Source organism: Leuresthes tenuis, unplaced genomic scaffold (assembly GCF_036924035.1).
Source record: "Leuresthes tenuis unplaced genomic scaffold, fLeuTen1.0.hap1 SCAF_1, whole genome shotgun sequence".
In the NCBI taxonomy this organism is placed as follows: domain Eukaryota; kingdom Metazoa; phylum Chordata; class Actinopteri; order Atheriniformes; family Atherinopsidae; genus Leuresthes; species Leuresthes tenuis.
This window is the reverse complement of record NW_027325355.1, coordinates 7,040,355-7,064,723: the sequence shown is the minus strand read 5'-3', so window position 1 is coordinate 7,064,723 and position 24,369 is coordinate 7,040,355. Positions and strand designations below refer to the sequence as shown.

General features: G+C 45.7%; 1 protein-coding gene, 32 non-coding genes and 16 pseudogenes across 33 annotated transcripts; 39 read left to right on the top strand and 10 right to left on the bottom strand.

Annotated features, from left to right (window-relative positions):
- Window positions 1–3: 3 nt before the first annotated feature.
- Window positions 4–122, top strand: LOC140297941 (5S ribosomal RNA). The gene has a single exon (XR_011913631.1). It is a non-coding gene; the product is annotated as a 5S ribosomal RNA (ribosomal RNA).
- Window positions 123–391: 269 nt separating this feature from the next.
- LOC140296327 (5S ribosomal RNA) lies at window positions 392–510 on the top strand. The gene has a single exon (XR_011912953.1). It is a non-coding gene; the product is annotated as a 5S ribosomal RNA (ribosomal RNA).
- Window positions 511–779: 269 nt separating this feature from the next.
- On the top strand, window positions 780–898 carry LOC140297341 (5S ribosomal RNA). The gene has a single exon (XR_011913083.1). It is a non-coding gene; the product is annotated as a 5S ribosomal RNA (ribosomal RNA).
- Window positions 899–1,167: 269 nt separating this feature from the next.
- On the top strand, window positions 1,168–1,286 carry LOC140289108 (5S ribosomal RNA). The gene has a single exon (XR_011912224.1). It is a non-coding gene; the product is annotated as a 5S ribosomal RNA (ribosomal RNA).
- Window positions 1,287–1,555: 269 nt separating this feature from the next.
- Window positions 1,556–1,674, top strand: LOC140297339 (5S ribosomal RNA). Its single transcript, XR_011913082.1, has one exon. It is a non-coding gene; the product is annotated as a 5S ribosomal RNA (ribosomal RNA).
- A 269-nt stretch (window positions 1,675–1,943) lies between these two features.
- Window positions 1,944–2,062, top strand: LOC140298431 (5S ribosomal RNA). Its single transcript, XR_011914079.1, has one exon. It is a non-coding gene; the product is annotated as a 5S ribosomal RNA (ribosomal RNA).
- Window positions 2,063–2,331: 269 nt separating this feature from the next.
- LOC140300935 (5S ribosomal RNA) lies at window positions 2,332–2,450 on the top strand. Its single transcript, XR_011914881.1, has one exon. It is a non-coding gene; the product is annotated as a 5S ribosomal RNA (ribosomal RNA).
- Window positions 2,451–2,719: 269 nt separating this feature from the next.
- LOC140289097 (5S ribosomal RNA) lies at window positions 2,720–2,838 on the top strand. Its single transcript, XR_011912223.1, has one exon. It is a non-coding gene; the product is annotated as a 5S ribosomal RNA (ribosomal RNA).
- Window positions 2,839–3,107: 269 nt separating this feature from the next.
- On the top strand, window positions 3,108–3,226 carry LOC140298372 (5S ribosomal RNA). The gene has a single exon (XR_011914026.1). It is a non-coding gene; the product is annotated as a 5S ribosomal RNA (ribosomal RNA).
- Window positions 3,227–3,495: 269 nt separating this feature from the next.
- LOC140302452 (5S ribosomal RNA) lies at window positions 3,496–3,614 on the top strand (annotated as a pseudogene).
- A 269-nt stretch (window positions 3,615–3,883) lies between these two features.
- Window positions 3,884–4,002, top strand: LOC140290827 (5S ribosomal RNA; annotated as a pseudogene).
- A 268-nt stretch (window positions 4,003–4,270) lies between these two features.
- Window positions 4,271–4,389, top strand: LOC140299023 (5S ribosomal RNA). The gene has a single exon (XR_011914611.1). It is a non-coding gene; the product is annotated as a 5S ribosomal RNA (ribosomal RNA).
- A 269-nt stretch (window positions 4,390–4,658) lies between these two features.
- LOC140310990 (5S ribosomal RNA) lies at window positions 4,659–4,777 on the top strand (annotated as a pseudogene).
- A 269-nt stretch (window positions 4,778–5,046) lies between these two features.
- Window positions 5,047–5,165, top strand: LOC140289383 (5S ribosomal RNA; annotated as a pseudogene).
- A 269-nt stretch (window positions 5,166–5,434) lies between these two features.
- Window positions 5,435–5,553, top strand: LOC140297948 (5S ribosomal RNA). Its single transcript, XR_011913638.1, has one exon. It is a non-coding gene; the product is annotated as a 5S ribosomal RNA (ribosomal RNA).
- Window positions 5,554–5,822: 269 nt separating this feature from the next.
- Window positions 5,823–5,941, top strand: LOC140296315 (5S ribosomal RNA). Its single transcript, XR_011912952.1, has one exon. It is a non-coding gene; the product is annotated as a 5S ribosomal RNA (ribosomal RNA).
- A 269-nt stretch (window positions 5,942–6,210) lies between these two features.
- On the top strand, window positions 6,211–6,329 carry LOC140297338 (5S ribosomal RNA). The gene has a single exon (XR_011913081.1). It is a non-coding gene; the product is annotated as a 5S ribosomal RNA (ribosomal RNA).
- A 269-nt stretch (window positions 6,330–6,598) lies between these two features.
- Window positions 6,599–6,717, top strand: LOC140289085 (5S ribosomal RNA). Its single transcript, XR_011912222.1, has one exon. It is a non-coding gene; the product is annotated as a 5S ribosomal RNA (ribosomal RNA).
- A 269-nt stretch (window positions 6,718–6,986) lies between these two features.
- On the top strand, window positions 6,987–7,105 carry LOC140298430 (5S ribosomal RNA). Its single transcript, XR_011914078.1, has one exon. It is a non-coding gene; the product is annotated as a 5S ribosomal RNA (ribosomal RNA).
- A 269-nt stretch (window positions 7,106–7,374) lies between these two features.
- On the top strand, window positions 7,375–7,493 carry LOC140300923 (5S ribosomal RNA). Its single transcript, XR_011914880.1, has one exon. It is a non-coding gene; the product is annotated as a 5S ribosomal RNA (ribosomal RNA).
- A 269-nt stretch (window positions 7,494–7,762) lies between these two features.
- On the top strand, window positions 7,763–7,881 carry LOC140289074 (5S ribosomal RNA). The gene has a single exon (XR_011912221.1). It is a non-coding gene; the product is annotated as a 5S ribosomal RNA (ribosomal RNA).
- A 269-nt stretch (window positions 7,882–8,150) lies between these two features.
- On the top strand, window positions 8,151–8,269 carry LOC140298371 (5S ribosomal RNA). Its single transcript, XR_011914025.1, has one exon. It is a non-coding gene; the product is annotated as a 5S ribosomal RNA (ribosomal RNA).
- Window positions 8,270–8,538: 269 nt separating this feature from the next.
- Window positions 8,539–8,657, top strand: LOC140302445 (5S ribosomal RNA; annotated as a pseudogene).
- Window positions 8,658–8,926: 269 nt separating this feature from the next.
- On the top strand, window positions 8,927–9,045 carry LOC140290826 (5S ribosomal RNA; annotated as a pseudogene).
- A 268-nt stretch (window positions 9,046–9,313) lies between these two features.
- Window positions 9,314–9,432, top strand: LOC140299022 (5S ribosomal RNA). Its single transcript, XR_011914610.1, has one exon. It is a non-coding gene; the product is annotated as a 5S ribosomal RNA (ribosomal RNA).
- A 269-nt stretch (window positions 9,433–9,701) lies between these two features.
- LOC140310979 (5S ribosomal RNA) lies at window positions 9,702–9,820 on the top strand (annotated as a pseudogene).
- Window positions 9,821–10,089: 269 nt separating this feature from the next.
- LOC140289381 (5S ribosomal RNA) lies at window positions 10,090–10,208 on the top strand (annotated as a pseudogene).
- A 269-nt stretch (window positions 10,209–10,477) lies between these two features.
- On the top strand, window positions 10,478–10,596 carry LOC140297947 (5S ribosomal RNA). Its single transcript, XR_011913637.1, has one exon. It is a non-coding gene; the product is annotated as a 5S ribosomal RNA (ribosomal RNA).
- Window positions 10,597–10,865: 269 nt separating this feature from the next.
- Window positions 10,866–10,984, top strand: LOC140299907 (5S ribosomal RNA; annotated as a pseudogene).
- A 269-nt stretch (window positions 10,985–11,253) lies between these two features.
- Window positions 11,254–11,372, top strand: LOC140289200 (5S ribosomal RNA; annotated as a pseudogene).
- A 269-nt stretch (window positions 11,373–11,641) lies between these two features.
- LOC140298077 (5S ribosomal RNA) lies at window positions 11,642–11,760 on the top strand. The gene has a single exon (XR_011913757.1). It is a non-coding gene; the product is annotated as a 5S ribosomal RNA (ribosomal RNA).
- Window positions 11,761–12,029: 269 nt separating this feature from the next.
- Window positions 12,030–12,148, top strand: LOC140269995 (5S ribosomal RNA). The gene has a single exon (XR_011907678.1). It is a non-coding gene; the product is annotated as a 5S ribosomal RNA (ribosomal RNA).
- A 269-nt stretch (window positions 12,149–12,417) lies between these two features.
- On the top strand, window positions 12,418–12,536 carry LOC140298630 (5S ribosomal RNA). Its single transcript, XR_011914259.1, has one exon. It is a non-coding gene; the product is annotated as a 5S ribosomal RNA (ribosomal RNA).
- A 269-nt stretch (window positions 12,537–12,805) lies between these two features.
- On the top strand, window positions 12,806–12,924 carry LOC140296232 (5S ribosomal RNA). The gene has a single exon (XR_011912944.1). It is a non-coding gene; the product is annotated as a 5S ribosomal RNA (ribosomal RNA).
- A 269-nt stretch (window positions 12,925–13,193) lies between these two features.
- On the top strand, window positions 13,194–13,312 carry LOC140300358 (5S ribosomal RNA). The gene has a single exon (XR_011914823.1). It is a non-coding gene; the product is annotated as a 5S ribosomal RNA (ribosomal RNA).
- A 269-nt stretch (window positions 13,313–13,581) lies between these two features.
- LOC140297826 (5S ribosomal RNA) lies at window positions 13,582–13,700 on the top strand. Its single transcript, XR_011913527.1, has one exon. It is a non-coding gene; the product is annotated as a 5S ribosomal RNA (ribosomal RNA).
- A 266-nt stretch (window positions 13,701–13,966) lies between these two features.
- On the top strand, window positions 13,967–14,085 carry LOC140298009 (5S ribosomal RNA). Its single transcript, XR_011913694.1, has one exon. It is a non-coding gene; the product is annotated as a 5S ribosomal RNA (ribosomal RNA).
- Window positions 14,086–14,354: 269 nt separating this feature from the next.
- LOC140297545 (5S ribosomal RNA) lies at window positions 14,355–14,473 on the top strand. The gene has a single exon (XR_011913271.1). It is a non-coding gene; the product is annotated as a 5S ribosomal RNA (ribosomal RNA).
- Window positions 14,474–16,720: 2,247 nt separating this feature from the next.
- LOC140292172 (tripartite motif-containing protein 16-like) lies at window positions 16,721–18,457 on the top strand. The gene is made up of 2 exons (XM_072379468.1): window positions 16,721–17,016; window positions 17,233–18,457. The coding sequence occupies exons 1-2, from the start codon at window positions 16,721–16,723 to the stop codon at window positions 18,374–18,376; spliced, it is 1,440 nt and encodes a 479-aa protein (XP_072235569.1). The 3' UTR covers window positions 18,377–18,457.
- Window positions 18,458–18,918: 461 nt separating this feature from the next.
- Window positions 18,919–19,037, bottom strand: LOC140296053 (5S ribosomal RNA; annotated as a pseudogene).
- Window positions 19,038–19,306: 269 nt separating this feature from the next.
- On the bottom strand, window positions 19,307–19,425 carry LOC140292783 (5S ribosomal RNA; annotated as a pseudogene).
- A 269-nt stretch (window positions 19,426–19,694) lies between these two features.
- On the bottom strand, window positions 19,695–19,813 carry LOC140292782 (5S ribosomal RNA; annotated as a pseudogene).
- Window positions 19,814–20,080: 267 nt separating this feature from the next.
- LOC140269937 (5S ribosomal RNA) lies at window positions 20,081–20,199 on the bottom strand. The gene has a single exon (XR_011907677.1). It is a non-coding gene; the product is annotated as a 5S ribosomal RNA (ribosomal RNA).
- A 269-nt stretch (window positions 20,200–20,468) lies between these two features.
- On the bottom strand, window positions 20,469–20,587 carry LOC140314205 (5S ribosomal RNA; annotated as a pseudogene).
- A 269-nt stretch (window positions 20,588–20,856) lies between these two features.
- Window positions 20,857–20,975, bottom strand: LOC140267406 (5S ribosomal RNA). The gene has a single exon (XR_011907214.1). It is a non-coding gene; the product is annotated as a 5S ribosomal RNA (ribosomal RNA).
- Window positions 20,976–21,244: 269 nt separating this feature from the next.
- LOC140267342 (5S ribosomal RNA) lies at window positions 21,245–21,363 on the bottom strand. The gene has a single exon (XR_011907208.1). It is a non-coding gene; the product is annotated as a 5S ribosomal RNA (ribosomal RNA).
- A 269-nt stretch (window positions 21,364–21,632) lies between these two features.
- On the bottom strand, window positions 21,633–21,751 carry LOC140299766 (5S ribosomal RNA; annotated as a pseudogene).
- Window positions 21,752–22,023: 272 nt separating this feature from the next.
- On the bottom strand, window positions 22,024–22,142 carry LOC140294703 (5S ribosomal RNA; annotated as a pseudogene).
- Window positions 22,143–22,411: 269 nt separating this feature from the next.
- On the bottom strand, window positions 22,412–22,530 carry LOC140283234 (5S ribosomal RNA). The gene has a single exon (XR_011909979.1). It is a non-coding gene; the product is annotated as a 5S ribosomal RNA (ribosomal RNA).
- Between the last annotated feature and the right edge of the window lie 1,839 nt (window positions 22,531–24,369).

Below are 24,369 nucleotides of genomic sequence, written 5' to 3'. Positions count from 1 at the left end.
GTTGCTTACGGCCACACCACCCTGAAAATGCCTGACCTCGTCTGATCTCGGAAGCCAAGCAGGGTTGGGCCTGGTTAGTAGTTGGATGGGATACCGCTTGGGAATACCAGGTGCTGTAAGCTTTTTCTCTTCTCTCTACCACCTGCATGTCTTTTGTTGCAACGTCTGATCACCCTGTGACACATGAGGAAGTTGGTCATCTTCAGCTGCTGCTGCTTTGTTGGCAGACACGAAGTGATCTGAGAGTCTCAGTTTCCGCTGGAGAGAATAATCACGACAGGGAAGAAGATGTGCCCACTACATATCAGCCTTTCTTGGCAATTATCTGGTTACATAGAGGAACTCTATGATTCCAGTACCTATATAATGCACATTTGTGACAGACATTGTCGCTTACGGCCAAACCACCCTGAATTTGCCCGACCTCGTCTGATCTCGGAAGCCAAGCAAGGTTGGGCCTGGTTAGTACTTGGATGGGAGACCGCTTGGGAATACCAGGTGCTGTAAGCTTTTTCTCTTCTCTCTACCACATGCATGTCTTTTGTTGCAACGTCTGATCACCCTGTGACACATGAGGAAGTTGGTCATCTTCAGCTGCTGCTGCTTTGTCGGCAGACACGAAGTGATCTGAGAGTCTCAGTTTCCGCTGGAGAGAATAATCACGACAGGGAAGAAGATGTGCCTAATACGCATCAGCCTTTCTCAGCAATTATATGGTTACATAGAGGAACTGTATGATTCCAGTACCTATATAATGCACATTTGTGACAGACATTGTTGCTTACAGCCACACCACCCTGAATTTGCCCGACCTCGTCTGATCTCGGAAGCCAAGCAAGGTTGGGCCTGGTTAGTACTTGGATGGGAGACCGCTTGGGAATACCAGGTGCTGTAAGCTTTTTCTCTTCTCTCTACCACGTGCATGTCTTTTGTTGCAACGTCTGATCACCCTGTGACACATGAGGAAGTTGGTCATCTTCAGCTGCTGCTGCTTTGTTGGCAGACACGAAGTGATCTGAGAGTCTCAGTTTCAACTACAGGTAGTAATCACATCAAGGATGAAGATATGCCCACTACATATCAGCCGTTCTTGGCAATTATCTGGTTACATAGAGTAACCATATGATTCCAGTACCTATATAATGCACATTTGTGACAGACATTGTTGCTTACAGCCACACCACCCTGAATATGCCCGACCTCGTCTGATCTCGGAAGCCAAGCAAGGTTGGGCCTGGTTAGTACTTGGATGGGAGACCGCTTGGGAATACCAGGTGCTGTAAGCTTTTTCTCTTCTCTCTACCACATGCATGTCTTTTGTTGCAACGTCTGATCACCCTGTGACACATGAGGAAGTTGGTCATCTTCAGCTGCTGCTGCTTTGTTGGCAGACACGAAGTGATCTGAGATTCTCAGTTTCAACTGCAGATAATAATCACGACAGGGAAGAAGATGTGCCCACTACAAGTTAGCCTTTCTCGGCAATCATCTGGTTACATAGAGGAACTGTATGATTCCAGTACCGATATAATGCACATTTGTCACAGACATTGTTGCTTACAGCCACACCACCCTGAATTTGCCCGACCTCGTCTGATCTCGGAAGCCAAGCAAGGTTGGGCCTGGTTAGTACTTGGATGGGAGACCGCTTGGGAATACCAGGTGCTGTAAGCTTTTTCTCTTCTCTCTACCACATGCATGTCTTTTGTTGCAACGTCTGATCACCCTGTGACACATGAGGAAGTTGGTCATCTTCAGCTGCTGCTGCTTTGTTGGCAGACACGAAGTGATCTGAGAGTCTCAGTTTCAACTACAGGTAATAATCACATCAGGGATGAAGATATGCCCACTACATATCAGCCTTTCTTGGCAATTATCTGGTTACATAGAGGAACTGTATGATTCCAGTACCTATATAATTCACATTTGTCACAGACATTGTCGCTTACGGCCAAACCACCCTGAACATGCCCGACCTTGTCTGATCTCGGAAGCCAAGCAAGGTTGGGCCTGGTTAGTACTTGGATGGGAGACCGCTTGGGAATACCAGGTGCTGTAAGCTTTTTCTCTTCTCTCTACCACCTGCATGTCTTTTGTTGCAACGTCTGATCACCCTGTGACACATGAGGAAGTTGGTCATCTTCAGCTGCTGCTGCTTTGTTGGCAGACACGAAGTGATCTGAGAGTCTCAGTTTCCGCTGGAGAGAATAATCACGACAGGGAAGAAGATGTGCCCACTACATATCAGCCTTTCTTGGCAATTATCTGGTTACATAGAGGAACTCTATGATTCCAGTACCTATATAATGCACATTTGTGACAGACATTGTCGCTTACGGCCAAACCACCCTGAATTTGCCCGACCTCGTCTGATCTCGGAAGCCAAGCAGGGTTGGGCCTGGTTAGTACTTGGATGGGAGACCGCTTGGGAATACCAGGTGCTGTAAGCTTTTTCTCTTCTCTCTACCACATGCATGTCTTTTGTTGCAACGTCTGATCACCCTGTGACACATGAGGAAGTTGGTCATCTTCAGCTGCTGCTGCTTTGTTGGCAGACACGAAGTGATCTGAGAGTCTCAGTTTCAACTACAGGTAGTAATCACATCAAGGATGAAGATATGCCCACTACATATCAGCCGTTCTTGGCAATTATCTGGTTACATAGAGTAACCATATGATTCCAGTACCTATATAATGCACATTTGTGACAGACATTGTTGCTTACAGCCACACCACCCTGAATATGCCCGACCTCGTCTGATCTCGGAAGCCAAGCAAGGTTGGGCCTGGTTAGTACTTGGATGGGAGACCGCTTGGGAATACCAGGTGCTGTAAGCTTTTTCTCTTCTCTCTAGCACCTGCATGTCTTTTGTTGCAACGTCTGATCACCCTGTGACACATGAGGAAGTTGGTCATCTTCAGCTGCTGCTGCTTTGTTGGCAGACACGAAGTGATCTGAGAGTCTCAGTTTCAACTGCAGGTAGTAATCACATCAAGGATGAAGATATGCCCACTACATATCAGCCTTTCTTGGCAATTATCTGGTTACATAGAGGAACTGTATGATTCCAGTACCTATATAATTCACATTTGTCACAGACATTGTCGCTTACGGCCAAACCACCCTGAACATGCCCGACCTCGTCTGATCTCTGAAGCCAAGCAGGGTTGGGCCTGGTTAGTACTTGGATGGGAGACTACTTGGGAATACCAGGTGCTGTAAGCTTTTTCTCTTCTCTCTAGCACCTGCATGTCTTTTGTTGCAACGTCTGATGACCCTGTGACACATGAGGAAGTTGGTCATCTTCAGCTGCTGCTGCTTTGTTGGCAGACACGAAGTGATCTGAGAGTCTCAGTTTCCGCTGGAGAGAATAATCACGACAGGGAAGAAGATGTGCCCACTACATATCATTCTTTCTCGGCAATTATCTGGTTACATAGAGTAACCGTATGATTCCAGTACCTATATAATGCACATTTGTGACAGACATTGATGCTTACGGCCACACCACCCTGAACATGCCCGACCTCGTCTGATCTCGGAAGCCAAGCAGGGCTGGGCCTGTTTAGTACTTGGATGGGAGACTGCTTGGGAATACCACGTGCTGTAAGCTTTTTCTCTTCTCTCTACCACCTGCATGTCTTTTGTTGCAACGTCTGATCACCCTGTGACACATGAGGAAGTTGGTCATCTTCAGCTGCTGCTGCTTTGTTGGCAGACACGAAGTGATCTGAGATTCTCAGTTTCAACTGCAGATAATAATCACGACAGGGAAGAAGATGTGCCCACTACAAGTTAGCCTTTCTCTGCAATTATCTGGTTACATAGAGGAACTGTATGATTCCAGTACCTATATAATGCACATTTGTGACAGACATTGATGCTTACGGCCACACCACCCTGAACATGCCCGACGTCATCGGATCTAGGAAGCCAAGCAGGGTTGGGCCTGGTTAGTAGTTGGATGGGATACCGCTTGGGAATACCAGGTGCTGTAAGCTTTTTCTCTTCTCTCTACCACCTGCATGTCTTTTGTTGCAACGTCTGATCACCCTGTGACACATGAGGAAGTTGGTCATCTTCAGCTGCTGCTGCTTTGTTGGCAGACAAAAGTGATCTGAGAGTCTCAGTTTCAACTACAGGTAGTAATCACATCAAGGATGAAGATATGCCCACTACATATCAGCCTTTCTTGGCAATTATCTGGTTACATAGAGGAACTCTATGATTCCAGTACCTATATAATGCACATTTGTGACAGACATTGTTGCTTACAGCCACACCACCCTGAATTTGCCCGACCTCGTCTGATCTCGGAAGCCAAGCAAGGTTGGGCCTGGTTAGTACTTGGATGGGAGACTGCTTGGGAATACCAGGTGCTGTAAGCTTTTTCTCTTCTCTCTACCACATGCATGTCTTTTGTTGCAACGTCTGATCACCCTGTGACACATGAGGAAGTTGGTCATCTTCAGCTGCTGCTGCTTTGTTGGCAGACACGAAGTGATCTGAGATTCTCAGTTTCAACTGCAGATAATAATCACGACAGGGAAGAAGATGTGCCCACTACAAGTTAGCCTTTCTTGGCAATCATCTGGTTACATAGAGGAACTGTATGATTCCAGTACCGATATAATGCACATTTGTCACAGACATTGTTGCTTACGGCCACACCACCCTGAACATGCCCGACCTCGTCTGATCTCGGAACCCAAGCAGGGTTGGACCTGGTTAGTACTTGGATGGGAGACTGCTTATGAATACCAGGTGCTGTAAGCTTTTTCTCTTCTCTCTACCACCTGCATGTCTTTTGTTGCAACGTCTGATCACCATGTGACACATGAGGAAGTTGGTCATCTTCAGCTGCTGCTGCTATGTTGGCAGACACAAAGTGATCTGAGAGTCTCAGTTTCAACTGCAGGTAATAATCACATCAGGGATGAAGATGTGCCCACTACATATCAGCCTTTCTCTGCAATTATCTGGTTACATAGTGTAACCGTATGATTCCAGTACCTATATAATGCACATTGTTCACAGTTATTGTTGCTTACGGCCACACCACCCTGAACATGCCCAACCTCGTCTGATCTCGGAACCCAAGCAGGGTTGGACCTGGTTAGTACTTGGATGGGAGACTGCTTATGAATACCAGGTGCTGTAAGCTTTTTCTCTTCTCTCTACCACCTGCATGTCTTTTGTTGCAACGTCTGATCACCCTGTGACACATGAGGAAGTTGGTCATCTTCAGCTGCTGCTGCTTTGTTGGCAGACACGAAGTGATCTGAGAGTCTCAGTTTCAACTGCAGGTAATAATCACATCAGGGATGAAGATGTGCCCACTACATATCAGCCTTTCTCGGCAATTATCTGGTTACATAGTGTAACCGTATGATTCCAGTACCTATATAATGCACATTTGTGACAGACATTGTTGCTTACAGCCACACCACCCTGAATATGCCCGACCTCGTCTGATCTCGGAAGCCAAGCAGGGTTGGGCCTGGTTAGTACTTGGATGGGAGACAGCTTGGGAATACCAGGTGCTGTAAGCTTTTTCTCTTCTCTCTACCACATGCATGTCTTTTGTTGCAACGTCTGATCACCCTGTGACACATGAGGAAGTTGGTCATCTTCAGCTGCTGCTGCTTTGTTGGCAGACACGAAGTGATCTGAGAGTCTCAGTTTCCGCTGGAGAGAATAATCACGACAGGGAAGAAGATGTGCCCACTACATATCAGCCTTTCTTGGCAATTATCTGGTTACATAGAGGAACTCTATGATTCCAGTACCTATATAATGCACATTTGTGACAGACATTGTCGCTTACGGCCAAACCACCCTGAATTTGCCCGACCTCGTCTGATCTCGGAAGCCAAGCAAGGTTGGGCCTGGTTAGTACTTGGATGGGAGACCGCTTGGGAATACCAGGTGCTGTAAGCTTTTTCTCTTCTCTCTACCACATGCATGTCTTTTGTTGCAACGTCTGATCACCCTGTGACACATGAGGAAGTTGGTCATCTTCAGCTGCTGCTGCTTTGTCGGCAGACACGAAGTGATCTGAGAGTCTCAGTTTCCGCTGGAGAGAATAATCACGACAGGGAAGAAGATGTGCCTAATACGCATCAGCCTTTCTCAGCAATTATATGGTTACATAGAGGAACTGTATGATTCCAGTACCTATATAATGCACATTTGTGACAGACATTGTTGCTTACAGCCACACCACCCTGAATTTGCCCGACCTCGTCTGATCTCGGAAGCCAAGCAAGGTTGGGCCTGGTTAGTACTTGGATGGGAGACCGCTTGGGAATACCAGGTGCTGTAAGCTTTTTCTCTTCTCTCTACCACGTGCATGTCTTTTGTTGCAACGTCTGATCACCCTGTGACACATGAGGAAGTTGGTCATCTTCAGCTGCTGCTGCTTTGTTGGCAGACACGAAGTGATCTGAGAGTCTCAGTTTCAACTACAGGTAGTAATCACATCAAGGATGAAGATATGCCCACTACATATCAGCCGTTCTTGGCAATTATCTGGTTACATAGAGTAACCATATGATTCCAGTACCTATATAATGCACATTTGTGACAGACATTGTTGCTTACAGCCACACCACCCTGAATATGCCCGACCTCGTCTGATCTCGGAAGCCAAGCAAGGTTGGGCCTGGTTAGTACTTGGATGGGAGACCGCTTGGGAATACCAGGTGCTGTAAGCTTTTTCTCTTCTCTCTACCACATGCATGTCTTTTGTTGCAACGTCTGATCACCCTGTGACACATGAGGAAGTTGGTCATCTTCAGCTGCTGCTGCTTTGTTGGCAGACACAAAGTGATCTGAGAGTCTCAGTTTCAACTACAGGTAATAATCACATCAGGGATGAAGATATGCCCACTACATATCAGCCTTTCTTGGCAATTATCTGGTTACATAGAGGAACTGTATGATTCCAGTACCTATATAATTCACATTTGTCACAGACATTGTCGCTTACGGCCAAACCACCCTGAACATGCCCGACCTTGTCTGATCTCGGAAGCCAAGCAAGGTTGGGCCTGGTTAGTACTTGGATGGGAGACCGCTTGGGAATACCAGGTGCTGTAAGCTTTTTCTCTTCTCTCTACCACCTGCATGTCTTTTGTTGCAACGTCTGATCACCCTGTGACACATGAGGAAGTTGGTCATCTTCAGCTGCTGCTGCTTTGTTGGCAGACACGAAGTGATCTGAGAGTCTCAGTTTCCGCTGGAGAGAATAATCACGACAGGGAAGAAGATGTGCCCACTACATATCAGCCTTTCTTGGCAATTATCTGGTTACATAGAGGAACTCTATGATTCCAGTACCTATATAATGCACATTTGTGACAGACATTGTCGCTTACGGCCAAACCACCCTGAATTTGCCCGACCTCGTCTGATCTCGGAAGCCAAGCAGGGTTGGGCCTGGTTAGTACTTGGATGGGAGACCGCTTGGGAATACCAGGTGCTGTAAGCTTTTTCTCTTCTCTCTACCACATGCATGTCTTTTGTTGCAACGTCTGATCACCCTGTGACACATGAGGAAGTTGGTCATCTTCAGCTGCTGCTGCTTTGTTGGCAGACACGAAGTGATCTGAGAGTCTCAGTTTCAACTACAGGTAGTAATCACATCAAGGATGAAGATATGCCCACTACATATCAGCCGTTCTTGGCAATTATCTGGTTACATAGAGTAACCATATGATTCCAGTACCTATATAATGCACATTTGTGACAGACATTGTTGCTTACAGCCACACCACCCTGAATATGCCCGACCTCGTCTGATCTCGGAAGCCAAGCAAGGTTGGGCCTGGTTAGTACTTGGATGGGAGACCGCTTGGGAATACCAGGTGCTGTAAGCTTTTTCTCTTCTCTCTAGCACCTGCATGTCTTTTGTTGCAACGTCTGATCACCCTGTGACACATGAGGAAGTTGGTCATCTTCAGCTGCTGCTGCTTTGTTGGCAGACACGAAGTGATCTGAGAGTCTCAGTTTCAACTGCAGGTAGTAATCACATCAAGGATGAAGATATGCCCACTACATATCAGCCTTTCTTGGCAATTATCTGGTTACATAGAGGAACTGTATGATTCCAGTACCTATATAATTCACATTTGTCACAGACATTGTCGCTTACGGCCAAACCACCCTGAACATGCCCGACCTCGTCTGATCTCTGAAGCCAAGCAGGGTTGGGCCTGGTTAGTACTTGGATGGGAGACTACTTGGGAATACCAGGTGCTGTAAGCTTTTTCTCTTCTCTCTAGCACCTGCATGTCTTTTGTTGCAACGTCTGATGACCCTGTGACACATGAGGAAGTTGGTCATCTTCAGCTGCTGCTGCTTTGTTGGCAGACACGAAGTGATCTGAGAGTCTCAGTTTCCGCTGGAGAGAATAATCACGACAGGGAAGAAGATGTGCCCACTACATATCAGCCTTTCTCGGCAATTATCTGGTTACATAGAGTAACCGTATGATTCCAGTACCTATATAATGCACATTTGTGACAGACATTGATGCTTACGGCCACACCACCCTGAACATGCCCGACCTCGTCTGATCTCGGAAGCCAAGCAGGGCTGGGCCTGTTTAGTACTTGGATGGGAGACTGCTTGGGAATACCACGTGCTGTAAGCTTTTTCTCTTCTCTCTACCACCTGCATGTCTTTTGTTGCAACGTCTGATCACCCTGTGACACATGAGGAAGTTGGTCATCTTCAGCTGCTGCTGCTTTGTTGGCAGACACGAAGTGATCTGAGATTCTCAGTTTCAACTGCAGATAATAATCACGACAGGGAAGAAGATGTGCCCACTACAAGTTAGCCTTTCTCTGCAATTATCTGGTTACATAGAGGAACTGTATGATTCCAGTACCTATATAATGCACATTTGTGACAGACATTGATGCTTACGGCCACACCACCCTGAACATGCCCGACGTCATCGGATCTAGGAAGCCAAGCAGGGTTGGGCCTGGTTAGTAGTTGGATGGGATACCGCTTGGGAATACCAGGTGCTGTAAGCTTTTTCTCTTCTCTCTACCACCTGCATGTCTTTTGTTGCAACGTCTGATCACCCTGTGACACATGAGGAAGTTGGTCATCTTCAGCTGCTGCTGCTTTGTTGGCAGACAAAAGTGATCTGAGAGTCTCAGTTTCAACTACAGGTAGTAATCACATCAAGGATGAAGATATGCCCACTACATATCAGCCTTTCTTGGCAATTATCTGGTTACATAGAGGAACTCTATGATTCCAGTACCTATATAATGCACATTTGTGACAGACATTGTTGCTTACAGCCACACCACCCTGAATTTGCCCGACCTCGTCTGATCTCGGAAGCCAAGCAAGGTTGGGCCTGGTTAGTACTTGGATGGGAGACTGCTTGGGAATACCAGGTGCTGTAAGCTTTTTCTCTTCTCTCTACCACATGCATGTCTTTTGTTGCAACGTCTGATCACCCTGTGACACATGAGGAAGTTGGTCATCTTCAGCTGCTGCTGCTTTGTTGGCAGACACGAAGTGATCTGAGATTCTCAGTTTCAACTGCAGATAATAATCACGACAGGGAAGAAGATGTGCCCACTACAAGTTAGCCTTTCTTGGCAATCATCTGGTTACATAGAGGAACTGTATGATTCCAGTACCGATATAATGCACATTTGTCACAGACATTGTTGCTTACGGCCACACCACCCTGAACATGCCCGACCTCGTCTGATCTCGGAACCCAAGCAGGGTTGGACCTGGTTAGTACTTGGATGGGAGACTGCTTATGAATACCAGGTGCTGTAAGCTTTTTCTCTTCTCTCTACCACCTGCATGTCTTTTGTTGCAACGTCTGATCACCATGTGACACATGAGGAAGTTGGTCATCTTCAGCTGCTGCTGCTATGTTGGCAGACACAAAGTGATCTGAGAGTCTCAGTTTCAACTGCAGGTAATAATCACATCAGGGATGAAGATGTGCCCACTACATATCAGCCTTTCTCTGCAATTATCTGGTTACATAGTGTAACCGTATGATTCCAGTACCTATATAATGCACATTGTTCACAGTTATTGTTGCTTACGGCCACACCACCCTGAACATGCCCAACCTCGTCTGATCTCGGAACCCAAGCAGGGTTGGACCTGGTTAGTACTTGGATGGGAGACTGCTTATGAATACCAGGTGCTGTAAGCTTTTTCTCTTCTCTCTACCACCTGCATGTCTTTTGTTGCAACGTCTGATCACCCTGTGACACATGAGGAAGTTGGTCATCTTCAGCTGCTGCTGCTTTGTTGGCAGACACGAAGTGATCTGAGAGTCTCAGTTTCAACTGCAGGTAATAATCACATCAGGGATGAAGATGTGCCCACTACATATCAGCCTTTCTCGGCAATTATCTGGTTACATAGTGTAACCGTATGATTCCAGTACCTATATAATGCACATTTGTGACAGACATTGTTGCTTACAGCCACACCACCCTGAATATGCCCGACCTCGTCTGATCTCGGAAGCCAAGCAGGGTTGGGCCTGGTTAGTACTTGGATGGGAGACAGCTTGGGAATACCAGGTGCTGTAAGCTTTTTCTCTTCTCTCTACCACATGCATGTCTTTTGTTGCAACGACTGATCACCCTGTGACACATGAGGAAGTTGGTCATCTTCAGCTGCTGCTGCTTTGTTGGCAGACACGAAGTGATCTGAGATTCTCAGTTTCAACTGCAGATAATAATCACGACAGGGAAGAAGATGTGCCCACTACAAGTTAGCCTTTCTCGGCAATCATCTGGTTACATAGAGGAACTGTATGATTCCAGTACCGATATAATGCACATTTGTCACAGACATTGTTGCTTACGGCCACACCACCCTGAACATGCCCGACCTCGTCTGATCTCGGAAGCCAAGCAGGGTTGGGCCTGGTTAGTATTTCGATGGGAGACTACTTGGGAATACCAGGTTCTGTAAGCTTTTTCTCTTCTCTCTCCCACCTGCATGTCTTTTGTTGCAACGTCTGATCACCCTGTGACACATGAGGAAGTTGGTCATCTTCAGCTGCTGCTGCTTTGTTGGCAGACACGAAGTGATCTGAGAGTCTCAGTTTCAACTCCAGGTAATAATCACTTCAGGGATGAAGATGTGCCCACTACAAGTTAGCCTTTCTCGGATATAATCTGGTTACATAGAGTAACCATATGATTCCAGTACCTATATAATGCACATTGTTCACAGATATTGTTACTTACGCCCACACCACCCTGAAAATGCCCGACCTTGTCTGATCTCGGAAGCCAAGCAGGGTTGGGCCTGGTTAGTACTTGGATGGGAGACTGCTTGGGAATACCAGGTTCTGTAAGCTTTTTCTCTTCTCTCTACCACCTGCATGTCTTTTGTTGCAACGTCTGATCACCCTGTGACACATGAGGAAGTTGGTCATCTTCAGCTGCTGCTGCTTTGTTGGCAGACACGAAGTGATCTGAGAGTCTCAGTTTCAACTGCAGGTAATAATCACATCAGGGATTAAGATGTGCCCACTACATATCATTCTTTCTCGGCAATTATCTGGTTACATAGAGGAATTGTATGATTCCAGTACCGATATAATGCACATTGTTCACAGATATTGTTGCTTACGGCCACACCACCCTGAATATGCCCGACCTCGTCTGATCTCGGAAGCCAAGCAGGGTTGGGCCTGGTTAGTACTTGGATGGGAGACTACTTGGGAATACCAAGTGCTGTAAGCTATTTCTCTTCTCTCTACCACCTGCATGTCTTTTGTTGCAACGTCTGATCACCCTGTGACACATGAGGAAGTTGGTCATCTTCAGCTGCTGCTGCTTTGTTGGCAGACACGAAGTGATCTGAGAGTCTCAGTTTCCGCTGGAGAGAATAATCACGACAGGGAAGAAGATGTGCCTAATACGCATCAGCCTTTCTCGGCAATCATCTGGTTACATAGAGGAACTGTATGATTCCAGTACCGATATAATGCACATTTGTCACAGACATTGTTGCTTACGGCCACACCACCCTGAACATGCCCGACCTCGTCTGATCTCGGAAGCCAAGCAGGGTTGGGCCTGGTTAGTACTTGGATGGGAGACTGCTTGGGAATACCAGGTGCTGTAAGCTTTTTCTCTTCTCTCTACCACATGCATGTATTTTGTTGCAACGTCTGATCACCCTGTGACACATGAGGAAGTTGGTCATCTTCAGCTGCTGCTGCTTTGTTGGCAGACACAAAGTGATCTGAAAGTCTCAGTTTCAACTACAGGTAGTAATCACATCAAGGATGAAGATGTGCCCACTACAAGTTAGCCTTTCTCTGCAATTATCTGGTTACATAGTGTAACCGTATGATTCCAGTACCTATATAATGCACATTGTTCACAGATATTGTTGCTTACGGCCACACCACCCTGAAAATGCCTGACCTCGTCTGATCTCGGAAGCCAAGCAGGGTTGGGCCTGGTTAGTACTTGGATGGGAGACTGCTTGGGAATACCAGGTGCTGTAACCCTTTTCTCTTCTCTCTACCACCTGCATGTCTTTTGTTGCAACGTCTGATCACCCTGTGACACATGAGGAAGTTGGTCATCTTCAGCTGCTGCTGCTTTGTTGGCAGACACGAAGTGATCTGAGAGTCTCAGTTTCAACTGCAGGTAATAATCACATCAGGGATGAAGATGTGCCCACTACATATCAGCCTTTCTCTGCAATTATCTGGTTACATAGAGTAACCGTATGATTCCAGTACCTATATAATGCACATTTGTGACAGACATTGTTGCTTACAGCCACACCACCCTGAATTTGCCCGACCTCGTCTGATCTCGGAAGCCAAGCAGGGTTGGGCCTGGTTAGTACTTGGGTGGGAGACTACTTGGGAATACCAGGTGCTGTAAGCTTTTTCTCTTCTCTCTAGCACCTGCATGTCTTTTGTTGCAACGTCTGATCACCCTGTGACACATGAGGAAGTTGGTCATCTTCAGCTGCTGCTGCTTTGTTGGCAGACACGAAGTGATCTGAGATTCTCAGTTTCAACTGCAGATAATAATCACGACAGGGAAGAAGATGTGCCCACTACAAGTTAGCCTTTCTCGGCAATCATCTGGTTACATAGAGAAACTGTATGATTCCAGTACCGATATAATGCACATTTGTCACAGACATTGTTGCTTACGGCCACACCACCCTGAACATGCCCGACCTCGTCTGATCTCGGAAGCCAAGCGGGGTTGGGCCTGGTTAGTACTTGGATGGGAGACCGCTTGGGAATACCAGGTGCTGTAAGCTTTTTCTCTTCTCTCTAGCACCTGCATGTCTTTTGTTGCAACGTCTGATCACCCTGTGACACATGAGGAAGTTGGTCATCTTCAGCTGCTGCTGCTTTGTTGGCAGACACGAAGTGATCTGAGAGTCTCAGTTTCCGCTGGAGAGAATAATCACGACAGGGAAGAAGATGTGCCCAATACGCATCAGCCTTTCTCAGCAATTATCTGGTTACATAGAGGAACCGTATGATTCCAGTACCTATATAATGAACATTGTTCACAGATATTGTTGCTTACGGCCACACCACCCTGAATATGCCCAACCTCATCTGATCTCGGAAGCCAAGCAGGGTTGGGCCTGGTTAGTACTTGGATGGGAGACTACTTGGGAATACCAGGTGCTGTAAGCTATTTCCCTTCTCTCTACCACCTGCATGTCTTTTGTTGCAACGTCTGATCACCCTGTGACACATGAGGAAGTTGGTCATCTTCAGCTGCTGCTTTGTTGGCAGACACGAAGTGATCTGAGAGTCTCAGTTTCAACTGCAGGTAATAATCACTTCAGGGATGAAGATGTGCCCACTACAAGTTAGCCTTTCTTGGCAATAATCTGGTTACATAGAGGAACTGTATGATTCCAGTACCTATATAATGCACATTTGTCACAGACATTGTTGCTTACGGCCACACCACCCTGAATATGCCCAACCTCATCTGATCTCGGAAGCCAAGCAGGGTTGGGCCTGGTTAGTACTTGGATGGGAGACTGCTTGGGAATACCAGGTGCTGTAAGCTTTTTCTCTTCTCTCTACAAACTGCATGTCTTTTGTTTTAACGTCTGATCACCCTTTGACACATGAGGAAGTTGGTCATCTTCAGCTGCTGCTGCTTTGTTGGCAGACACGAAGTGATCTGAGAGTCTCAGTTTCAGCTGGAGAGAATTATCACGTTAGGGAAGAAGATGTGCCCACTACAAGTTAGCCTTTCTCTGCAATTATCTGGTTACATAGAGGAACTTTATGATTCCAGTAACTATATAATGCACATTTGTCAGTGACATTGTTGCTTACGGCCACACCACCCTGAAAATACCCGACCTCATCTGATCTCGGAAGCCAAACAGGGTTGGGCCTGGTTAGTACTTGGATGGGAGACTGCTTGGGAATACCAGGTGCTTTAAGCTTTTTCTCTTCTCTCTACCACCTGCATGTCTTTTGTTGCAACGTCTGATCACCCTGTGAAGTTAAGCAGGGTCGGGCCTGGTTAGTACTCGGTTGTTCTACTGTACTTCTCTACAAAAAACAAAGAGGAAGCTGCTGTCCCATCAAAATTCAACGTCTTCAAGATCAAAAAAGAAGTCCAGTTGCTCTTATGAATACTCTCCATCATTTCAGTTTATTTCTGACATTCAGCTTTTCATAGCACATGATGACTGTGTTGAAAATATGTGCAACAATGTAAACCACCAAGATATTCTGAATAATAATTGTATTTATTTTCACTGAGGCTTGTGTAAACCACAGACTGTATTTAGTGTAAACTGTGTTTTCATTCCTGAGCTGATCTCATTCACCTGATGACACTCCTTAACTGTCACTGTTGAAAAATCCCTCCAATCATTTATAGTTTAGATAGAAATTGTTAGAAACGATTGTTTTTAATGTCCCTCATCAGGATGTAGAGTCATTACTGTGGTGAAGGAGTTTGTCCAAGTTTGGGGTTGAGTTAATGTCTGAAATCATGGGGGATGGATGGTAACATCACCGTCCTTTTGTCTTTCAGATCAGTGCAACTTCTTCAGGTCTTTGGTTGCATGGATGTTATTATCATGCAGGAGTCTTGAGGTCAGAGGTCAGTTTGGGATCTGTCTGAAGCCTCAGTTGAAAGAAACAGAGTCGTTATCTTCTATCACCATCTGGAGCCTCCACTTTTTGTCTTCTACACCTTTGCCTGTCCCCACACAGGTTACATTTCAGACCTCAACCATCTGAGCTGTGAAACATCTTCTGCTTCAGATGCTCATCACAGATAGAAGTTCTGACAGGATCTCCCACTCCTCCATTATAGATGTACAGAAATCCCTGCAGTGGTTTAGAGTTCAGGGTTTTGGGGGCATCAGATGGACCGTGATGTTGTCAGAGTACAGTCACGTTATTTCAGGTTAATATATTAAAGCCACTTTTTCTCTCACGTTCATCCCTCTGTCCAGATAAAAATGATGCTTTTCTCCGCTTAATAACTGAGCTCATCAGAGGTAAAAGTAATCCTGCCTCCTCAGTTTAAATCCCCTCACTGACCAGGATGTATATAGACTTAGCTGCATAACAGCATGATCATAAAATAAAGCCTTTATCAGCACCTCAGACTGCAGCCTAACATGAAATGTTATCTGAGCCGCACAGAAATCACTGATCTGCTCAGCTGGGTTTTCTCACTTCTGAACAGATGTTTGCTGTGAAGCGTTTTGTTGTTTCCTGCCAACTGAAAAAGGCTGGAAAAGAAGTCATTCTGCTGTTTTATGCTGTTTGTGTTTTCAGTGTGGACAAGAGTGGACAAAACACCACAGGAACTCCATCTTAAGATGCAGCTTCTTTTCTACACAGAGACAAAGAGACAAAGAGGGTTTCTATCAGGCTCAGCCTGAAGACGCCAGTCAGTATACAGAGCTCGATAGATAGATTATGATCAAACATGTCTGATGCAGTCTTAAGAAACCTTTAATCGGTAATATCTACATGTGAGTTAAGAGCTAATATTGGACTCTTCTCTGGACTCTGGTCCAGCCAGCCAGGAGTACAGAAAGTTTGCAGGTTAGGGGTCAACTTTAGTTTTCAGGCAGCTCAACTCTGCAGGTTTTTACCTCTTCTGAAGTCCAACAGCCGTATGAGAGCTCATGTTTCATGTCACACACTTGAATGCATCAGTCTGAAGATTCAGGTGAGCATTTCAGCAGAAGATCATGATTTATGAATTTCAAGCTGCTGCAGAGCAGGGCTGATTATATAAATGTAAATGAAAAGCATGAAAATACTAAGAAACAGCAACATTTACATTTCCTGTACAGCTGCCTGCTAAAAGTATCGGACAATGTTGATCTGATAGATTCAGAGAAACCAATTTTCTTCATGTTGAGCTTTAAGTGGAAGGTTAATGAATTTATCTTTCCCTTCAACAGAGAACAAATAAGAATTCAACAACCCCTTGAACAGTCCTGCCTGGACTGAGGTGAAACCAGCACTGTTCCCTTGTTCCCTCCCCAAACTGATCTGAAGCTGGGAGGATGTGTGAAACCATTGTGTGATAGTAGAGGAGCTCTTAAGTGAAGATCAGCTGATCAGCTGCAACAAAAGGAGGTGGAATTAGTTTTGTATCACAGCACAGACGGTGTTTCTGCTCTGAGAGTCACACACTGCTCTGCCAAATGGAGGAAATGGCTCAGAAAAGGGTTAAACTGGACCTGGAAACCTTCTTTTGTTCGATCTGTCAGGATCTACTGAAGCATCCGGTGACTATTCCCTGTGGACACAGCTACTGCATGAACTGTATTAAAGGCTACTGGAATGGAAAGAATAAGAAGGGAATTCACAGATGCCCTCATTGCAGGAAAACTTTCACACCGAGGCCTGTCCTGGAGAAAAGCACCATGTTAGCTGATTTAGTGGAGCAGCTGAAGAAGACTGGACTCCAAGCTGCTCCTGCTGATCTCTGCCATGCTGGACCTGAAGATATGGCCTGTGATTTCTGCTCTGGAAGAAAACTGAAAGCCATCAAGTCCTGTTTATTCTGTCTGGTCTCTTACTGTGAGAAACAGCATCAGCCTCATTATGATGTGACCCCATTCAAGAAACACAAGCTGGTGGAGCCCTCCAAGAGCCTCCAGGAGAACATCTGCTGTCGTCATGATGAGGTGATGAAGATGTTCTGCCGTACTGATCTCTGCCCTGTGGATGATCATAAAGGCCACGACACAGTGTCAGCTGCAGCAGAAAGGACTGAGAGGCAGAGAGAGCTGGAGGGGAGTCGACAACAAATCCAGCAGAGAATCCAGGACAGAGAGAAAGATGTGAAGCTGCTTCAACAGGAGGTGGAGGCCATCAATCAGTCTGCTGATAAAACAGTGGAGGACAGTGAGAACATCTTCACCGAGCTGATCCGTCTCATCCACAAAAGAAGCTCTGATGTGAAGCAGCAGCTCAGATCCCAGCAGCAAACTGAAGTGAGTCGAGTCAAAGAGCTTCAGGAGAAGCTGGAGCAGGAGATCACTGAGCTGAAGAGGAAAGATGCTGAGCTGAAGCAGCTCTCACACACAGACGATCACAACCAGTTTCTACACAACTACCCCTCACTGTCAGCACTCAGTGAGTCCACACACTCATCCAGCATCAATATCCGTCCTCTGAGGTACTTTGAGGATGTGACAGCAGCTGCGTCAGAGCTTAGAGAGAAACTACAGGACATTCTGAGAGAGAAATGGACAAACAGCTCACTGACAGTCACTGAAGGGGATGTTTTACTGCCAGAACCAGAACCAGAGCCAAAGAGCAGAGCTGCCTTCTTAAAATATTCATGTGACATCACACTGGATCCAAACACAGCAAACACATATCTGTTAGTGTCAGAGGGGAACAGAAAAGTGACAGTAATGAGACAACCTCAGTCTTATTCTGCTCATCCAGACAGATTCACGGAATGGTGTCAGGTCCTGAGCAGAGAGAGTCTGACTGGACGCTGTTACTGGGAGGTGGAGAGGAGAGGGGGAGGAGCTGATGTAGCAGTCGCATACAAGAACATCAGCAGAACAGGGAATGAATGTGGATTTGGACGTAATGACAAATCTTGGGCATTAAAATGTTCCCAAAACAATTTTGAATTTTGGTCCAACAAGATGAAAGCCTCCATCTCAGGTCCTCAGTCCTCCAGAGTAGGAGTGTACCTGGATCACAGAGCAGGTATTCTGTCCTTCTACAGCGTCTCTGAAGCCATGACTCTCCTCCACAGAGTCCAGACCACATTCACTCAGCCGCTCTATGCTGGAGTTAGGATTGGATGGACTGGAGCCACAGCTGAGCTGTGTGAAGTGAAATAAAGGTATTCAGTCAGTTTGTTGCTGAGAGTTCATTGCTGTGATGTCTCTGCGCTGCTGTTCTGTTGTTTATTTTCTGCTTTTTCCTGTTTGTGCAGCCATGGAGGATATCGCTGCTAATGCTGAGTTTTATTCACAGAAAGATTTCTCCACATGAAAATCTAAACTTCTCTGAGCTCTGAATGTTAGTTGATCCTTGTGTTGATGTGTTTGTATGTTGTTGTTTCTCTTCCACTTCATGGAGCCAAACAGAGAAATCAGCAGACCTTCCTTTATCACAGATTCTTTTCACAATGTGCATTATATAGGTACTGGAATCATACGGTTCCTCTATGTAACCAGATAATTGCAGAGAAAGGCTGATATATAGTGGACACATCTTCTTCCCTGTCGTGATTATTCTCTCCAGCGGAAACTGAGACTCTCAGATCACTTCGTGTCTGCCAACAAAGCAGCAGCAGCTGAAGATGACCAACTTCCTCATGTGTCACAGGGTGATCAGACGTTGCAACAAAAGACATGCAGGTGGTCGAAAGAAGAGAGAAAGCTTACAGCAACTGGTATTCCCACGGAGTCTCCCATCCAAGTACTAAACAGGCCCAATCCTGCTTGTCTTCCGAGATCAGACAAGGTCGTGCATGTTCAGGGTGGTGTGGCCGTAAGACACAATATCTGTGAACAATGTGCATTATATAGGTATTGGAATCATACGGTTCCTCTATGTAACCAGATAATTGCCGAGAAAGGCTGATATGTAGTGGGCACATCTTCGTCCCTGATGTGATTATTACCTGCAGTTGAAACTGAGACTCTCAGATCACTTCGTGTCTGCCAACAAAGCAGCAGCAGCTGAAGATGACCAACGTCCTCATGTGTCACAGGGTGATCAGACGTTGCAACAAAAGACATGCAGGTGGTAGAGAGGAGAGAAAAAGCTTACAGCACCTGGTATTACCAAGCGGTCTCCCATCCAAGTACTAACCAGGCCCAACCCTGCTTGGCTTCCTAGATAAGACGAGGTCTGGTATGTTCAGGGTGGTGTGGCCGTAAGCAACAATGTCTTTGACAAATGTGCATTATATCGGGACTGGAATCATACAGTTCCTCTATGTAACCAGATAATTGCCGAGAAAGGCTGATTTGTAGTGGGCACATCTTAATCCCTGATGTGATTATTACCTGCAGTTGAAACTGAGACTCTCAGATCACTTTGTGTCTGCCAACAAAGCAGCAGCAGCTGAAGATGACCAACTTCCTCATGTGTCACAGGGTGATCAGACGTTGCAACAAAAGACATGCAGGTGGTAGAGAGGAGAGAAAAAGCTTACAGCACCTGGTATTACCAAGCGGTCTCCCATCCAAGTACTAACCAGGCCCAACCCTGCTTGGCTTCCTAGATAAGACGAGGTCTGGTATGTTCAGGGTGGTGTGGCCGTAAGCAACAATGTCTGTGACAAATGTGCATTATATAGGTCCTGGAATCATACAGTTCCTCTATGTAACCAGATAATTGCCGAGAAAGGCTAACTTGTAGTGGGCACATCTTCATCCCTCATGTGATTATTATCTGTAGTTGAAACTGAGACTCTCAGATCACTCCGTGTCTGCCAACAAAGCAGCAGCAGCTGAAGATGACCAACTTCCTCGTGTCACAGGGTGATCAGACGTTGCAACAAAAGACATGCAGGTGGTCGAGAGAAGAGAAAAAGCTTACAGCACCTGGTATTCCCAAGCAGTCTCCCATCCAAGTACTAACCAGGCCCAACCCTGCTTGGCTTCCGAGATCAGACGAGGTCGGGCATGTTCAGGGTGGTGTGGCCGTAAGCAACAATGTCTGTGACAAATGTGCATTATATAGATACTGGAATCATACAGTTCCTCTATGTAACCAGATAATTGCTGAGAAAGGCTGATGCGTAGTGGGCACATCTTCTTCCCTGTCGTGATTATTCTCTCCAGCTGAAACTGAGACTCTCAGATCACTTCGTGTCTCCCAACAAAGCAGCAGCAGCTGAAGATGACCAACTTCCTCATGTGTCACAGGGTGATCAGACGTTGCAACAAAAGATATGCAGGTGGTAGAGAGAAGAGAAAAAGCTTACATCACCTGGTATTCCCAAGCAGTCTCCCATACAAGTACTAACCAGGCCCAATCCTGCTTGGGTTCCGAGATCAGACGAGGTCGGGTACTTTCAGGGTGGTGTGGCCGTAAGCAACAATGTCTGTGACAAATGTGCATTATATAGGTACTGGAATCATACACTTCCTCTATGTAACCAGAAAATTGGCGAGAAAGGCTGATATGTAGTGAGAACAAATTCATTCCTGATGTGATTATTATCTGTAGTTGAAACTGAGACTCTCAGATCACTTAGTGTCTGCCAACAAAGCAGCAGCAGCTGAAGATGACCAACTTCCTCATGTGTCACATGGTGATCAGACGTTGCAACAAATGACATGCAGGTGGTAGAGAGAAGAGAAAAAGCTTACAGCACCTGGTATTCCCAAGCGGTCTCCCATCCAAGTACTAACCAGGCTCAACCCTGCTTGGCTTCCGAGATCAGACGGGGTCGGGCATGTTCAGGGTGGTGTGGCCGTAAGCGACAATGTCTGTCACAAATGTGCATTATATAGGTACTGGAATCATACGGTTACTCTATGTAACCAGATAATTGCCGAGAAAGGCTGATAGGTAGTGGGCACATCTTAATCCCTGATGTGATTATTACCTGCAGTTTAAACTGAGACTCTCAGATCACTTCGTGTCTGCCAACAAAGCAGCAGCAGCTGAAGATGACCAACTTCCTCATGTGTCACATGGTGATCAGACGTTGCAACAAATGACATGCAGGTGGTAGAGAGAAGAGAAAAAGCTTACAGCACCTGGTATTCCCAAGCGGTCTCCCATCCAAGTACTAACCAGGCTCAACCCTGCTTGGCTTCCGAGATCAGACGGGGTCGGGCATGTTCAGGGTGGTGTGGCCGTAAGCGACAATGTCTGTCACAAATGTGCATTATATAGGTACTGGAATCATACGGTTACTCTATGTAACCAGATAATTGCCGAGAAAGGCTGATATGTAGTGAGAACAAATTCATTCCTGATGTGATTATTATCTGTAGTTGAAACTGAGACTCTCAGATCACTTAGTGTCTGCCAACAAAGCAGCAGCAGCTGAAGATGACCAACTTCCTCATGTGTCACATGGTGATCAGACGTTGCAACAAATGACATGCAGGTGGTAGAGAGAAGAGAAAAAGCTTACAGCACCTGGTATTCCCAAGCGGTCTCCCATCCAAGTACTAACCAGACCCAACCCTGCTTGGCTTCCTAGATCAGACGAGGTTGGGCATATTCAGGGTGGTGTGGCCGTAAGCAACAATATCTGTGAACAATGTGCATTATATAGGTCCTGGAATCATACGGTTACTCTATGTAACCAGATAATTGCCGAGAAAGGCTGATATGTAGTGGGCACATCTTAATCCCTGATGTGATTATTACCTGCAGTTGAAACTGAGACTCTCAGATCACTTCGTGTCTGCCAACAAAGCAGCAGCAGCAGCTGAAGATGACCAACGTCCTCATGTGTCACAGGGTGATGAGACGTTGCAACAAAAGACATGCAGGTGGTAGAGAGAAGAGAAAAAGCTTACAGCACCTGGTATTCCCAAGCAGTCTCCCATCCAAGTACTAACCAGGCCTTACCCTAATTGGCTTCCGAGATAAGACGAGGTCGGGCATATTCAGGGTGGTGTGGCCGTAACCAACAATGTCTGTCACAAATGTGCATTATATAGGTCCTGGAATCATACGGTTACTCTATGTAACCACATAATTGCCGAGAAAGGCTGATATGTAGTGGGCACATCTTAATCCCTGATGTGATTATTACCTGCAGTTGAAACTGAGACTCTCAGATCACTTCGTGTCTGCCAACAAAGCAGCAGCAGCTGAAGATGACCAACTTCCTCATGTGTCACAGGGTGATCAGACGTTGCAACAAAAGACATGCAGGTGCTGGAGAGAAGAGAAAAAGCTTACAGCACCTGGTATTCCCAAGCGGTCTCCCATCCAAGTACTAACCAGGCCCAACCCTGCTTGGCTTCCGAGATCAGACGAGGTCGGGTATTTTCAGGGTGGTGTGGCCGTAAGCAGCAATGTCTGTGACAAATGTGCATTATATAGGTACTGGAATCATACAGTTCCTCGATGTAACCAGATTATTGCCGAGAAAGGCAAACTTGTAGTGGGCACATCTTCATCCCTGATGTGATTATTACCTGCAGTTGAAACTGAGACTCTCAGATAACTTAGTGTCTGTCGACCTCTTCTGTTCCCTGTGTGTAGTTTTGTGTTCAGCGTCACACAGAGAGACTGAGGCTGCTTAGTTAGATGAAATCATCACAAATTTCTCATTTTTAAACAGTTACATTATATTTTAGAAGTCAGAACCCAGTGATAGATGTTGTTTCAGCATCTATAAAAAGCTGATTTGTGACTGATTCTCTCGCTTAAGGCCATACCACCCTGAACACGCCCGATCTCGTCAGATCTAGGAAGCTAAGCAGGGTCGGGCCTGGTTAGTACTTGGATGGTAGAAAAAGTGCACGTGCAGCCACTTTAAACTGTCAAACAGGCAACTTTATATCTAACAGCAAACACTGAGAGCTGCTCTGCAGAATAAATACTTTTACTGTGGAAGTGTTAGTAAATGTTGCTGATGACACTTTGATTCTTTTACCTGAGTGAGGTTTTAGATGCAGAGGCCCAAAAAATACTGAGGTCATGAGTCAGAACTTCTAGTCGGGTTCAGGGGCTCCCCTGGAAATTTATTTAATTCCATTATTTAAATCTGGCCATTTTCAGAGTCTTAAAGGAACAAAAACAACATCATAATGACTTTTAGGTTTATTTGTTTAGTTTGTTATCAGAGAACATCAGCCTCATCCTAAATGATTTGCAAATGAGTTACAATGTAAAACTGGAGAATGAATTTCATCAAGTCATGGATTAGGAATAAAAAGGAATGAACTGTCCCGGGACAGAGGGATAATATATACAAATTAAACTTTGATTCATGTTTCCTTGCTATCTGATTAGGACGCTGGGCTGCAATACAAATATCTCCACATTAAAATGCATTTTTTCTCACAGTCATCTACCACTTAAACTGCTTTCCACCTACATGTTTAGCTTGATGTGCTCCTCTTCCAGTGACTGGTGTGACTGACTGACTCACTAACGGTAACAACATCAAAGTCCGACTTGTGTGGTAGTTACCATAGCGACAGTGCATGTTGTCGATGACGCGCAGCACGTCTGCCCAAACTGAGCCACTGTTTTATTAAACAGCCCTACTCTTGGCTCTTCAAATATAAAATCACCACAATTTCAGCAACAAAAAAAAAATTAAAAATACAGAGGACACGACCTCGGTGTCCTCTATGGTAGTTACTGCCTTGCTCCTATGATTAGATGGAGAGGACAGCTGATTTTCCTTTGCCTGCCTTTTGTGTTGAAGGACTGAGTCACACAGTTTTATCAACCACATATTTTATTTTTTGGACGTTTTTGAAAGAGTATCCATACCAAGGAGTAAAATTGTACAATCCTCTTTTTCCTAAATCAGTACCAACTTGTGCGCACCGCATGGAGTTGGCGCTCAGATCCCGGCCGGCAGAAATTGCTGCTCCTTGATTGGATGATTGGTTGGCCCATGGGTGGGCACCGGGTTAATTGTGTAGTTCTCCTTGTTGCTGATTGTTACCATGGGATTGTTTTTCCTGTTTCCTTCTCCTTTGGCTTCTGTGTCCAAATTCCAAATGGAGAGCATGGAAAAATATATGCATTGCAAATGAATATGCAAGAAGAAACCAAATAGATTCAATTAGTGACACCCAGAGGTGAGAAGGCAAATAGCACAGAACCTCTCAGCTGAATGTTCCACTTTTTCAACATTAACCAATTTAAGCCCTCTCTTTGGAATTGGTCA

Excerpts from the sequence above, each read along its gene's own strand:
- LOC140292172 (XM_072379468.1), top strand. The coding sequence starts at position 16,721 with ATGGCTCAGAAAAGGGTTAAACTGGACCTGGAAACCTTCTTTTGTTCG. Across the intron at positions 17,017-17,232 it reads TGCCATGCTGGACCTGAAGA|TGTGGATGATCATAAAGGCC; the intron begins TATGGCCTGTGA and ends TGATCTCTGCCC.